At 40.7% G+C, this 16,032-nt stretch overlaps 1 protein-coding gene across 8 annotated transcripts in view; it reads left to right on the top strand.

Moving 5' to 3' along the window:
• LOC150086883 (uncharacterized) overlaps positions 1-16,032 on the top strand; it is a 791,472-nt gene that overhangs the window by 735,529 nt on the left and 39,911 nt on the right. For all 8 annotated transcript variants that reach the window (XM_090371653.1, XM_090371652.1, XM_090371655.1 and 5 more), the window contains one exon: positions 826-1,257. In XM_090371653.1, the coding sequence (XP_090227779.1) occupies positions 826-1,257 (432 nt within the window). The remainder of the gene's footprint in view (positions 1-825; positions 1,258-16,032) is intronic.

Below are 16,032 nucleotides of genomic sequence, written 5' to 3'. Positions count from 1 at the left end.
GACAGCAGACAAAGGACAAGTATAGGACAAAGCAAAGGATAAAGGATGACACAAGGAGTGAAATAGTAATACCATCGAGTGAAAGTTTAACAACTGTTGCTGCATTAAAGGCGTTGTCATTGCAATTAGGAAGTGAAACATTATTAAATTTATTATTTCAAGTATAAGATAATTTGAAAAAATAAATTATTAAGGCAGAAAGTTTCATTGTTATAAAAACCAATCACTTTTTAGTGTTTTAAGTGCAGTTGCATAAATAAATAGTAATTGTTGACAATGTTTAATTGACTCCTTATGTACTGCTTAGAATATTAAAAAAATTTCTGTACGTTATTTAACACCAATTTTTGTAATTACATCATTACCTCCTCCCTAAGGTAACCACCTCCCGAAATGACTGATTTTTGTCAAAACGTTAGGTGGTTGCCTTAGGGAGCTTTTACTGTACTTTCAATTTACTTATTTTAGATGTTGGAAAATGCTACAATGTATAATATATTCAACTTTTCTAAGTAAACAAAGAATATTTTTTATAATAAATGTAAATATCTAATTGAGAGAGAAAGAGTTGTCAATTAATGGAATGTTTGTCTCCCAGTCCATTTTGGTGTTGTTTCATAGAACACAAAAGTGATAAACTTTTCACTCTGTGTATTATGGAAATAAGTGCTACATATAAATAAGTAGAACCATGAAGAAGCAAGCTGCACATTGACTGTAAAATTTTCAGTGTATAGAGTTCAGATTTCTAATATCACAAATATGAGATAATAAAGTTGCATGTACACAAAACAGATACTGATAAATAAGCCCTTTTTCTTTCAGCTTCCACTGCTTTATCCCATACAAAATCTTCCATTAAATCAGAGCATGCTCCAGTCATCAGACCCCGTCCACCTACATCCCCATCACCTGGAGCACCCGCAGTGAATGGCGAAGATGGCAAAATCTGGCTGAAACCTGCTTCTACAAACAACCATAAAAATGATGAAGTGGAAAGAGAAAAGAAAGATACCATTAAACAATTAGAAAGTGAAAAGCCACCAGAAGAATCCAAAAAACTTCCAGAACATGTTGCACTTGAAAAACTTTCCCATTTGATTGATGGTGAAATAGAAGAAAACCATTATAAGCAAGATAGAAAGACTGAGATGGAGCATTTTATTAATGGTGAGAGGAAAGATATGATTCGCCCAAGTACTCTTCCCACTGTCAATGGAATGAAGGAAGGAACATATAATGACAAGGATTTGGCTAGTAAGTAGCATGCCCGTGCTTTTAATATTTAAAGGACAAGTGCAAAGAAAATAATGTCTTCGAGGACAATGTTATTCTGAACTCTGTTCTATGTAATTCTTTAGAAATTTTCTAAAAAAAGATAAGAAATATTTATGTAGTTGTTTAATTGACTTTGGGTAAGGGATTGGAATAGTTAGCAAAAGGAGAACACACGCGCACACACACACACACACACACAGAGAGAGAGAGAGAGAGAGAGAGAGAGAGAGAGAGAGAGAGAGAGAGAGAGAGAGAGACCTGTTAATCTGATGAATACCTGAAGTGCTGATGTTTACTGATAGCTTAAGATCAAGCACCAGCACTTCGTGCACTTGTTTATGGCAACAAGTGTGCGGAATGCTAGTGCCTCCCCCAAAATTGGTCTAAAACAGTCATGCTGAAACTGTCATTACCTTTCAAGAACAGTCTGATTATAACTTAAATTCCACCTGTAAGCAAAGATTAGTGCATGAGACAGAAATACTTGGGATGTACCAGATTCTCATGCACCTAGAGACAAAACTGCATGGTTAATGGTTATGTTCTCATATTTCAGTTGAGTGATGACCTTGAAGGTGTTTGTTATTGTTAATCAAATAATTCATCTTTCCAGTAAAATTAACAGAAATTATGGCAATGTATCTAATTGCATTGTATAAGGTATGAAAAGTGCAAAGTTTCATTTAAAGGCCATTAAACGTATGCCTATTATCAATTTACATTGTGATTAAAGACCAAAAAAATGCTTTACTATATATTTATTTCAATTTGAACAGGATGATTAAAACACACACACACACACACACACACACACACACACACACACACACACACACACACACACACACACACACACACACAAAGGTAAATGAAATTTCAAATACAAGATTTGACTTTTACATTTATGATATTCTAGACATATCTAGCATTATATATTCACTTTGTATAATGCTCATTGATGTTCACATGGTTGTTATTGCTTTCCAAAGCAAATTAAATGGATGATCATTTTCTGTACTATTGAAGTATTCTCACAGAGATCAATGAAGTCTGTAAACAACTTTAATTGGCAGTACTATGCTCTTTTGCTCCAGTAAGTGTGTGTGTGAGTGAAATGGCTTTATTTGGTGGAGCTTGATAGTTTTGGAATCTATCCCCAACTCAAAATGTGCTTTCACACTTTGTGTTGTGGGATCATTCATTCTTTATTTATTAATTTTTTTTTTTGGACCATCCAGTATTTAACTAAAAAAAATTCACGTGAAATATTCATTTGCAGCCATTTAACTTTTAAAGATTAGAATTCATATCATCTTGTAAAACTATTTAGGTTACAAATTTATTTTTAAAAAATAAGTTCCACTATTATAAAAGTAATAATATGGAAAGTATTGCATAGCCTTGTAACTATAATATCAAAGCACTGGACTATCCTATTCTATTTCAGTTACCTGCTGTTACCCCTCGACTTGGGCACCTGTACGTGGTGAGGGGACCTCCCAGTGATGCTAGGCTGGTCCTCCAGACTAGCATCACTGGGGTCTAATACCCATAGCCTAGGTTTCAGGCTATCATCAACGGAACCTGGCATGGTTAACACACACAGTTAACCATGCCAGGTTCAGATACATTTTTTGCTGTGCGCTGCAACCCGTGGAAATTCGGAAAGAGATCCTGGTGGTTGAGGGGCCAGCTTCAGCTTCAATACACCCCTGCTTCAACAAGATGGGTGGTCCTGGAAGGCCCATCTAGGATCAATCGGCTAGTAGGTTCACCTGTGAAGGTCAACTGTGCTATTGTCATGTCCCTACCCTCACATTCTGAGGGACAGGATTCAGTATAGTGTCTGGGTAGCCCTGGCGTCCCACTCCCGAGCACATTTATTGCTTGCTGGGTAGTGGGCGTCTGTTTGGTCTCCATGGTGGGTGGGGAGCCCAGGCACTGAACAAATACGAAAATACTACGAATCCTGACAAATTTAATTCTTCAGGGGGCCCAAACCAGATCCCTATCTGCAGATACAGATGGAGAGACAGCGAACTGATCTACCATCGGGACCTGTCCCAAGGTTTTTAAGTATTCACTCCTCAACCAGCGAGAAACCTATTGGAAAAACATCACCCTTTTTTATACAGAAAGGGCTAGACGGGTTAGCAGGCTCCCCTAATTCAGTTAAGAGGCTCCGTTCTGGGGACCTCTTAATTGAAACAAAAAATGGTAAGCCGTCTGAGCAGCTACACTGAGCAACATCAAGTGGAGGAATACCAATAATAGTGACACCACATAGAACACTGAACTCATCGAGAGGTGTCATTTCAGAATGGGACCTTCTTGAAGTTACTGAGGAGGAAATCTGCTCTTAAAACCACAGGGAGTGATTACAGTTAAGAGAATTAAGGTGCTTAAGGATGGGAAACATAATCCTGACTTAACTCACCGACATCTCCTGATGAGATTAAAACTGGCTACATCAACTGTCCAGTGTGTCCATATGTTCCAACTCTTTATGGTGTTCTAGATGCCAGAGATATGGACATTCTCAAATGGCCTGCCATGGAGTCCTTGCATGCGCTCAATGTGATGCAAAGGACCACGAAACAACATCATGTTCAACCACAAAACCTACCTGCATTAACTGCCAGGGAGCATGTCAGAAGTGGAAAGAAGAAAAAGAAATTCAACAGCTGAAGTCAGAGCTGAACATATCATATCAGGAGGCAAGGAAAATGGTGAAACATCTAAATATCAACAAACCCGCCTGTGCCCAGAAGGTAGCAGAGAGATGTTTTATTGGAACTCAGATGGATATGACCATTCCTCCAAAAGAGTCATTCACTCCCATCGCACGTTACCTCCTAAGCTCACAAAAAAACCTGAACAGTAAGATCACACCCATATCAGTACTTCCTAATGCTCCACTAGTAACCAAAGCAATTGCCAAAGACCAAAAAAGTTGAAGTAACCCCTAGTACACAGGAAAATATGGATGTCAAGGAGATGGAGGTACGAGATGACTCAGCCTTGGAACTCTTTGCTGAGGAGGAGGAAATGGACACAGGACAGTAACCATACTTCCCCAAAAGAGATAAATCCAAGTCTGATAAAAGTAAGCCCTCAGCACCTTGGAAACTGCCTGATGTACCCACTAAGCCGAAATAATGGAATTGTTGTGGATTCCGGAAAAACAATGATGACATCGAGGCCCTCCTGCAAAAGAATGAACCAATTTGCTTTTGCCTACAGGAGACACTTGAAGGCAAACGAAAACCCTTTCTTTCTTTCTTTTGTAATATTACCATTGTTTGTAAGGAGAGAACTGGAGATGGACCTGCCAATGGGGGTGTTGCTATTCTTCTGGGCAACCACACCCCATGTCAACCTATTCTGCTCACCACTAACATAGAAGTGGTAGCAGTTCACCTTACGGTTGGGTTTTTACTAACGGTTTGTTCAGTTTATTTGCCACCTGGGGCTGACATCTCTCGAAAAGACCTTGATGATCTCATTGTGCAGTTGCCTACTCCTGGGTGATTTCAATGGACATAACCCTGTGGGGTAGTGCTGATGTTAATGGAAGGGGACATGTCATAGAGCATATGCTCACTGACAATGACCTTTCCCTTCTAAATGTGGCCTAACACCTTTTTCCACATGCCTACCGATACATTCTCTGCTATTGATGTGCTCCCATCTATCCTTCTTTTCCTGACTTGGGAGGTAGAGGAGAACCTCTACTGTAGTGATCACTTCCCATGATAACCAGCCTAGTTAACCGGGTGGCGTCTCCACCTTTTAGGTTGCTGCAGTGGAAGACTGATCTAACTGGAATGCCTTTTAACATCAGTACAGTCAGGAGCCTATCAATGATGCAGTGGCATATGTCACAGAAAGAATTGTCCATGCAGCTGCAACTACAATTCTGAAAACATTTACCCAGTTTTTGCCATTTCCAAAACCTTGGTGGAATGCTGAATGCACATCAGCAAAAAAGGACAAAACAAAGCTTGGGGAATATTTTGACAATATCCCACCACAGCCAAACTGTTAGCCTTCAAATGCACGTTCAAAAGCATGTTATATTTGTTGTCAGAGCCAAAAGTCATCATGGATCCACCTTACATCTACTATTACTCAATCGACCTGCGCTAAAGCTGTCTGAGACAAAATCCAGAAAATGAAGAGGGAATATACATCACATCCTGCATCGGTCCTGGAACATAATGGATGTGTTTTGCAGATCAAACTGCAATAGTCAATACTCTTGGAGAGACCTTTTCTATCATATCGTCAGCATCTTCTCACTCCCAAGAATTTCTACTCCTGAAAGACAAACTCGAAAGGCAGCCAATTAATTTCAAGTCTAAAAATTCATATCCTTATAATTGGCCCTTCACTGGAGAAGAGTTAGAAACAGCCCTAACTCCTACCAAGATAAGTGCTGCAGGAGCAGATCACATCCATTATGATATGATCAAACATCTGTCGGCAAAATCCATGGACCAATTGCTATGTCTACAGGCATAGCAATTCACTACCAGTGCGACAAACTTGCAGGAGGTGTAGGGGGCACAAAGACGAATCGGAATCATATAGCATTGCAGGGTCCAAAATGCCTTCATCATGCAGTAGAGGACGTTGAACGGGAGGTCGCGTGAACAGCAATCCCGCTGGAAGTCAGCATTTGCGAACCGTTTCTGTTGAAGAAACCAAGTAGCAAAAGTCCTCCGGAGTGGATAATCCGCAGGCTCCAATGATTGGATGCGTTGCAGATGGTATGAACTCATTTGGTTTGTTGACAGTATCCTCCATACAGTGGATTGGGAAATACCCAATCGTTGGCCTATCGCTCGAGTACTCATACTTGGATTACCTTCTTCAAGACATAGGACATTCTCCTCATTGTCTGACGTCCTCGTCGTTCGCTCTCGATTCATGGTACCTCTCGTGAAACAACCAGTCTCGCGTAACCTTCTGTGCGCACGTGCGAAAATCGTATGATGAGGAGCACGCCTGTGCGGGAAACGTTCCTGGTACAAGCGCAGAGCGGCGTGCCCATTACAGTCCGCAGCTCCATATGCGAGGTGCATGTCGGCCAGTTCAACGTTTGAATACTCGTCCATCCTACTGCCTCAAGAACTAGTTCGCAAATGCTGACTTCCAGCGGGATCGCTGTTCACGCGACCTCCCGTTCAACATCCTCTTCCGCATGACGAAGGCATTTCGGACCCTGCAATGCTATGTGATTCCGATTCGTCTTTGTGCCCCCTACACCTCCTGCAAGTTTGTCACACTGGTAGTGAATCACCCTATATACAACAGAATTTTTCTAAAAGAGCAGTTTCTGAATTTCTGGAGGGAGTACCTCAAGGATCCGTTTTAAGTGTTACACTTTTTGCCATCAAAGTGAATTCCATCACAGAACAACTTCCTCCAACTGTAATAAACTGTGCCTTCTATGTTGACGATTTTAGCATATTCTCTCATTCCTGCAACATGAGAATAATTGAGAGGCAACTGCAACATGCCGTTGATCATCTGAACTCATGGGCAATGAATAACAGATTCAGGTTCTCTTCACAAAAGACTGTTTGTATGCATTTTTGCAGAAAGTGCAATCTTCACCCTGAATCTGAACTGAGGCTTGGACAAAATGCTGTTCTAGTAGTACCCTTGAGACTAGATTTTTTGGGTTAGTATTTGATAGAAAATTGACATCTCTACAACACATTCGTCAACTACGTGTGAAGTGTACGAGAAGCTTGAATATCCTGTGCAATCTCTTCAAATTCTTGGGGTGCTGACTGATGCGCTGTTGCACCACTCTCATGCAATCTAAGTTAGATTATGCCTGGGAGCCATAATCTAACTTAGATTGCTACTAGACTTTACCACTGCTAGACTCAGTGTACTCCAATGACTGGATGCCATCCACCATCAAGCAATCCATATTGCCACTGGAGCTTTTTGAACATCTCCTGTCCAGAGCCTCTATGTTGAAGCAAATGAGCCCTCTTTATCACTTTGTAGGAAATGATTGTCTCTACAGTATGCTTTGAAACTGAAATCCCTGCCAGACCACGTGGACACCCGTTTTTGAGCCGTGTTGGGAAAATCTGTGCACTAGTCAGACTGCCAATCAACCTTTTAATTGGTATTCGTATCCAAATGCTACTCAGAGATTTGAACATCACATTAGACAATGTTGTCCCATCACCAGGGCAACCTTCTCCACACTGGCATGCCCGTGTCCCAAACTTCGACTTCTCTCTTAGCTGTAGGTAGACAGTAATCTGCTGTCTACCTACAGCTCTTTTTTGCACAGCACTCTGAACATCCTGACTTCTTGCCAGTCTACACAGATGGTTTGAGGTCAGAAGTGTCTGTCTGATCTGCAGCTGTTTTCCCATATACCACGGTATCTGAGCAGATCTCCCACAAATGCAGTGAACACACTGCATTTGTGGGAGTTTTTAATTGCTGCAGAGCTGCATACAGTTGAGCTAGCCTTGGATCATACACATACCACGCACCACAAAAATATATTATATATACCGATATTCTCTAAGTTCATTACAGGCTTTATCATTGATGAGGTTCAACCCTCATCCTGTCCTTGATCCATATACAGCAAAAGCTGCCCCTCCTTTGACATTTTGAATTTGATGTTCATTTCTGCTGGATCCCAGGCCACATTGGGATCTCAGGAAATGATTTGGCAGACACTGCAGCCAAATCAGTGAACCTCTTTAACCCTTGCCTGTTAGTCCCCCTATACAGAATACAGGCAAGTATTTCGAAAGAAACTGGTATCCCTGTGGCAACACTCATGGCATGGACAGGCTGCAAACAAGATATATGAGATTAAGCCTGTAATTGAACATTGGAAGTTAGGCTACACAGGAACCAGAAAGAGGAAGTTGTTCTATCTCAGCTCCACATAGGACAGCGGTCACCAACCTTTCGGACCTCACAGACCACTAAACTCAAAATTTTGAATCCCACAGATCACTACCATGATTTTTTCCATAAAAGTAACATTCTAAATATGAAATGGTACTTACACTTGTTTTTGCACTCCAAGTTATTTGAAAAAAATTGGATATCATTAATGTTAATATAATGAATAATATAATGGTCTTATAATGATAAAAAAAAGTATAATAAATAAACGCAGATATATTCATTATGAAAAATGCAAAAAAACATTTTAAATTTAATTTTATTAAAAAAAGAATTAACAGAAACAATTAATATTAACAATTATCAAATATCGAGTGCACCTCGACATCGAGGTGTACAAAGGATTAATTATAGCAAAATAATCAATGTGACATTTGTTGCTGCTTGTTTGAAATAAGCTGTTGGATTCTTGGCTCCGATGATGTTACTGCAACACGGAGAGCCGTTTGTATTTCTAGCCGACAGCGGTACTTGTTTTTAATTGCCGTAACTGATGAAAATGTCTTTTCACATATATATGTAGTTGCGAATGGAATTAAAATTGATGGCCTTTTCACTCAGCACTCGGTACTCACTTTTTACGGAAAGCCAAAAATGAGATCTTGTTAGGGACGAGTGGAATTTACCTTTGAGACTGTCGTCGGATGATAGATCGATTAGGCTTTCTTTTTCTTTCATGTTCAAATTACTATCCTCGATTTTCGCCGAAAATGGATCTATTATCCACGAATTTCCGTGTCTGGGGTCCTCTTCCTTTGGGTAATAACGACCAAAAGAGTCAGTGAGCAACTGTAAGTGCAATCGAACAAGAGTTATTACCTGTCGGTTGACATCCTCCTGTTTTATATAATCATCAAAATTTAGGAACATTTGCAGATCTTCTTCAGCCAACTGCGTTTGCCACAGCAATATCTTCCTTTGAAATGCATCCATTTTGCCTCGCAGTGTGAACACGTCCATAAGCTGTCCTTGCAAGGACGTGTTCAGCTCGTTTAACAGAGAAAAAATATCTGCCAGGAATGCAAGCTTGGCTAGCCAATCATTGTTGGACAAGAGATCATGGAACCTCTAATTATTTTGCTGCTTGAAGAATAACTTGACTTCTTGGCGCAGGTCAAACAATCGGGTTAGTACTTTGCCCCTCGACAGCCATCTCACCTCAGCGTGAAGAAGAACATGAGTATGCTGAGAGCCCATTTCTTCCCAAAGTGCCTCAAATATTCGAGAATTGAGCACTTTGTGGCGAATTTTGTTTACAATTTTAATTACATCAGAGAATACTTCGTGCAGTTCTGGAGATAATCTTTTCACCACAAGTTGCTCAGGCGCCTCCGTAGCCAGGTGGGAAGGAGCAGCAGTGCGTAGCACACGCTTCTTGATTAGACCGGGGTTCGAGCCCGTCACCACCAAATACGGAGGATGCGGAAAGGTCATTCAGGGAATGACCACCGCATATCCCGGAGCAATATGGCCTTAGTTGCTAATGCTCCTAAAAACCAAAATAACAACATAACAAGTTGCTCACTATGTATAATACAATGAGTAAACAAGATGTCTGGGTGTCCAACGTCTTTCACTTTTGCAACAACTCCTGAATGATGTCCAGTCATGCTTGCGGCACCATCTGTGCATATCCCAACACATTTCTTCCATTCAGTACTGTGTTTCTGGAAATAACCATTAAGTGCATTGAAAATTTGGGAGCTGGTTATTCTACCTGACAAGATTAGCGAACAGAGGAGTTCTTCCTTTAATTCTCCTTGGCAATCAAACCTCACAAAACAAAGAACTGCCTTGTTAGTTACGTCTGTTGATTCGTCAAGTTGAATTGAATAAAACAGAATTTTTTACAAGTGCAAACACTTGATTGTTAATATCTTCAGCCATGTCTTCAATTTTGCACTTCACAGTGTTAGCGGACATAGGAATTCCTTTAAGTTTCTGGACAGCCTGTTTCCCCAAAACCTCTTTACAGGCTTGTAACAAGCAAGGCTTAATTAATTCTTCTCTAATCGTATACGGCTTTTTACATCTCGCGATTTGAAGTGCTATCAAATAAGAGGATTTTACTAGGGACTTATCTTCAACAATCATTGTTGCTAATGAACTTTTTTGCTTTTGCAAATTTTCACGCATCCTTTGGAAGTATTCAACTGGCTTTTTAGCTAAATCTGGGTAGTTTGACTTCAAGTGCCTGCCGAGTTTCGCAGGTTTCATGGCATCATTGGATAAACTCTCAGAACATATAATACAAAGCAGCCGTGGATCCAGTTCACTTCCAGGTTCTTGAATAAATCCAAACTTCATGTAGTCCGCATCATATTTTCTTGAAACTTTTAACTTTTTCTTCTCTTCGCCTCCAGTTCTAATGTCCTTCCTGATGATGCCTTGTGGTGGCTGCGGAGGCTCTAATTCATTAACCAACTCATGACAATGCGATGTATTACCTAAGAAGCGCAAAATGCTTGCTTGCTTTTTCTCACTCATTGGGGTTATTTTATTCGAATCTAAAACCCAACAAGAAATAAGATAGTTATCAAACTCAAGCTCTTTGATGCCAGTAAATATCACGCCCGTGACCACCAAATACAGAGGATGCGAAAAGGGCAGGGAATGACCACCACATATCCCGGAGCAATATGGCCTTAGTTACTGATGCTCCTAAAAACCAAATAACAAACGAACAACATTAAATATCACACTGTGCACAGTTAAAATAAAAATATCACTGGTTACTTAACTAAGAAGAATATCGTATTGAATAAACACCAGTGTAGTGTTGACGAAAATTTGCTTCTTGAATAAGCCCAACAAAATGAAACAATCGGACTAGAATCGTTATTCACTGAACAAATTGACTGTTGACGGCAGAAGCACTACAGGCACTTTGAACATATTAGGTAAGCAAACCATTAGCCATAATTAAGAGTGCATCTTTGGATTCAGTGGAGATCCATGTGGAGGTGTGAATGTATCCCCAATTCACAAGGGGGAATCAAAGATGACATGAGTATTTACAGACCTGTTAGCTTAACTTCTGTTCTGGGAATATAATGGAGTCACTGGTTAAAGAAGTAATGCAGGGACCATCTAAACAGGAATACAGTCATACTTCAATTCAAGCATGGATTAACGAATAGTCTTGTCTAAACAATTTGATTGGACACTGTTATGCAGTAACCAAGGAACTGGATGCAAAAATAATTTTGATATCATATACTTAGACTTCAGAAAAGCTTTTGATATAGCTGCACATAAAAGGCTGTTGTACAGATTGGAGAAGTGTGAAATGAAGCAGCACCAAATCCTGGAAAACTCCGCTAATGTGGAGCCCCCCAGGGTTCATTGCCGAGCTCATTGTTGTTTACTATATTTATTAATTATATTGATGAAGGTATATCAGGCTTAATGTCCAAGTTTGCAGATGATTGGCAGGGTGGTTAATGACAATAATCAGGATATGCTATTGCAACAAGACCTAGAAAAATCAGGTAGATATGCTGCATATGGGTAGTAGTAATATTAGATTAATGTACCAACTGTGTGGTGCTACACCCAAGGTATTGGAAAACGAAAAAAGACCCTGGGGATAAATATGCAGTCAGATAAGTTCTCTGGCATTGCAGGCTGCCAGGATGGGTTGCAGATAGGTATAATTTGTTTCTTATGGTTTTGTTAATGATACAGAGGAATTTTGCTAGCAGGAGGTGATTATCCATTGTATAAGGCAATGATTACGCCACATCTTGAGTACTGCATACAGGTCTTGAGACTTCATTTTAGGAAGGATATAGAACTGTAGAAATGGGTGCAGAGAATGGCAATGAGATTGGTGAGGGGAACAAAAGATTGCTCTTACCAAGAAAGCCATCAGTTCTGCAAACTGCAATGTCTGGAGACTAGGCAACTGCTAGGTGATCTGATTGAGGTGTGTAAGGTTTTGAATGGATTGAATAAGCTCGATACTGATGGAATTCTCTATCATGCTGAAACTGCACATGAGGAGGTAAATTCAAATTGAGGAAGGAGAGTTGCAGGATAGATGGGCAAAAGTTGGCCTTTAGCCATTAGTGGTTGATTACTGGAACAAATTTCCTTCTGTTGTTGTGAACGTTGGTGGTTTGAATAAATTCAAGTAAGAACTAGACAAACTGTTTTAGCAGATGGACAGGTGATGTGAGAGGAGTTTTTTTTTTGTTTGATGTTATTTAAGCTTGCTTTCTTTCATCATTTGCCACTATTAATACTAATACTAAAAGTTTAAAATTTAGTAAATTCTAGTATATATCAGTTTGTGTTGATTAAAGCCTGTTTGTAGCATCACTCCACATGAAAGAACCTGTAAATTTCCTTCCATTATCTGAGTGAAGTGCAGTCTAGGCACTCTGAATATAGTGAATATTAATCGTGGAAGCTACTAAAAGTTTCATACTTATTAAGAAATATTGTTCAAGGTTTAGGCCTAAATGGTTATCAAATGAACTAATGAGACTCGTGACAGAGAAGAAATATGCATGGGATGCATATAAGTTATCAAGCGACTTAGAAGCCTAAGGCAGATTACAAGAAATCTTTGGTAAAGGATGCTAAGAAAAATAGCAAGGATTTCTTTCCTTATATAAACTCTAAAAGGAAGGGGATGAATCTGATTGGTCCACTTGATATCGATGGTTCGATGTTGATGATCCTGCTCAGAAAACAAAGAAACTGAATGAGTGTTTTGCATCTACATTCACACATGATGAGTTATTAAGGTTTGAAAATGGCAGAAGGTTATCAAATTGTAGCAGGGTGCTTAATGATTTTGTAATAACTAAGAGCAAAGTGGAGGAGAAATTGTTGAAGTTTAACATAAGAAAGGCACCTGGGGGTGAATGGGATCTATCCAGTTATATTAAAGGAGGCAGCAAAGCAACTAAGCAAACCCTTAGCCATAATTATGAGAGCATCCTTGGACTCAGGGGAGGTCCCCACGAACTGGAGATGTGCAAATGTATCCCCAATTCACAAAGGCGGTTCGAAGGGTAACACGAGTAATTACAGACCAGTTAGTTTAACTTCTGTTCCGGATAAAATAATGGAGTCACTGGTTAAAGATGCATTTCAAGATCATCTAGACAAGACTACAGCAATAATTCAGACACAGTATGGGTTCGTTAAGGAAAAGTTTTGTCTGACAAATCTGACAGGACATTATTATGTGGTTACAAAGGAACTGGATGCAAAAAATAATTTTGATATCATAAATTTGGATTTCAGGAAAGCTTTTGACACTGTTGCGCACAGAAGATTATTCTACCAATTGGAGCAGAATGGCAAGTTGCTACAATGGATAAAAGGATGGTTGAGTGGGAGAAGACAGAGGGTGGTAATCAATGGGTTATTAGTGGAGTCCCACAGGGTTTGGTGTTGGGTCCACTGTTGTTTTGTATATTTATCAATGATATTGATGAAGGTATATCAGGTTTAGTGTCGAAGTTTGCAGATGATACAAAGGTTGTTAGGGTTGTTAATGACAGTAATGGCAGTGTGCTACTGCAACAGGATCTAGAAAATTTGGGCAGATGGGCTAAGAAGTGGCAACTGAAGTTTAACCTTGACAAATGCAAAGTACTGCATATGGGTAGAAGTAACCCCAGAGAAACGTACCAACTGTGTGGTACTACACTTTAAGGTGGTAGAAAATGAAAAAGACCTGGGAGTAATTGTGCAGTCAGATATGAAGTTTTCTGAGCGTGGGATTTTTGTCAATGATATATAGGAATTTTGCTAGCAGGGAAAAGGAGGTGATTGTCCCTCTGTATAAGGCAATGGTCAGGCCATGCCTTGAGTACTGCGTACAGGTCTGGAGGCCTAATTTTAGGAAGGATGTAGATTTGCTTGAGTGTGTACAGAGAAGGGCAACAAGATTGGTGAGGGGAATGAAGGGATCCTCTTACCAGGAGAGGCTTAAGTTCTGCAAATTGCAGTGGCTAGAGACTAGGCACCTGCAAGGTGATCTGATTGAGGTGTATAAGGCCTTGAATGGGTTGAGCACGCTGAATTCTGATGGGATCCTTCCACTTGTTCAGATTACGAATCTAAGGTGGCTTAAATTCAAATTAAGAAAAGACAGATGTAGAATAGATGTACGGAAATTTGCCTTTAGCCAGCGGGTGGTTAATTGCTGGCTCCATCTGTCGTTGTGGAAGTTGATAGGTTGAATAAATTTAAGGAGGAACTGGACAGGCATTTGGAGGGAATGGTGTGATATTTTTTTTTTTTTTTTTTGGCTGATGCTGCATAAGCTCATTGCTTTCTTGCATCACATGCCACTACTACTACCACCTAGACAACCTTGTGGGGATAGGAGATACACCGATGAGCCAAAACATTATGACCACCTACCTAATATGATGTTGGTCCTCCACATGCAGCCAAAACAGCTTGTACCTGGCGAGGCATGACGCTACAAGATTTCTAGATGTGGCTTGTGGTATTTAATACCAGCACGTAACCAGTAGATCTTTTAAATTGTAATGTTTTTAAGTGTAATGTTTAAAGCCACAGATCGGAGTTGCTGTTTCAACACAAACCATAGATGGTCGATGGGATTGATGTCTGGGGAATTTGGTGGCCATGGCAATACCTGGAACTCTTCCTCATGTTCCGCGAACCAGTCTCGAACAATCCGGGCGGTGTGGCATGGTGCATTATCCTGCTGAAAGACAACACCGCCAGAGGGAAAGACCGTTACCATGAAAGGGTATACCTAGTCAGCAATGATGTTTAGGTAGGTGGTAGACATCAGAGTGCCCGGCACATGAATGACTGGACCCAGGATATCCCAGCAGTACATCACCCATAGCATGATGCCGCCACTTGCCTGTTTTCGTTCCACAGTGCATCCAGGCGCCATCACTTCCCCAGGTAAACAACGTACACGTAGCTGGCCGTCCACGTGGTGCAACAAGAAATGTGATTCATTGAACCAGACGACCTTCTTCCAGTCACTCAAGGTCCAGTTGCGATGCTCGCATGTCCATTGTAGGCGCTGTTGCTGGTGAACCATGGTTAGCATGGGCAACTGGAGTGGCCTGCAGCTATGCAGCCCCATTTTCAGCAGGTTTCAATGTACTGTGTGTTGTGACACATTACTCCCATCACCAGCATTCCAATTACCGGCGTGTTGTGCCACAGTCGCCTTTCTGTTGCCACGTACCACCCAGGAGAGCTTTCACTCACCTCGAGCATCGATGAGCTGTGGTTGTCCGACACCTCGCTGGCAGTTCATGGGTTCCCCCTCCTCGGACCTCTTTCAGTAGGTACTAACCATGCCGTTTCGGATATGCTCTGACCCAGTCATCTGGCCATTACAATTTGGCCTTTGTCAAGCGCGCTTAAGTCCGCTGCCTTTCTCATCTGAAGAACAAGAGTAACACTGATTAACAGAGCTCAGTATCAGGTGTTTTTATACTGTGCCCCGACCTGAGATACTGTGTTCCTGAGAGTACGAGCAGTGGCTGTTTACAGTGGCTGCCTACCCCCCCATTGGCTCGGGTTAATTTTGTCGGGGGGAAGAAAGCACAGGGACTGTCATCTAGGAGACCTGACGTAATCAAAATGGAATTCATGAGGGGCATAGGGGAACTTCATATTTGTATCAGGTTGCTTCTCTAGACTGTCCAGCAGTAATCACTAGATCTAAAGTCTGATCAGTTCTACTTATTTTTAGATCACAATCACGAATGATGACCTCTCGCTACTAACTAGCGGACACGTAACGGTGGTGTAATGTTTCACAACTGCTTTTCT

This window comes from Mastigoproctus giganteus, chromosome 4 (assembly GCF_048544385.1).
Source record: "Mastigoproctus giganteus isolate SK-2022 chromosome 4, ASM4854438v1, whole genome shotgun sequence".
In the NCBI taxonomy this organism is placed as follows: domain Eukaryota; kingdom Metazoa; phylum Arthropoda; class Arachnida; order Uropygi; family Thelyphonidae; genus Mastigoproctus; species Mastigoproctus giganteus.
Note: the sequence above shows the minus strand (reverse complement) of the source record. Positions and strands in the feature narration are given on the sequence as shown.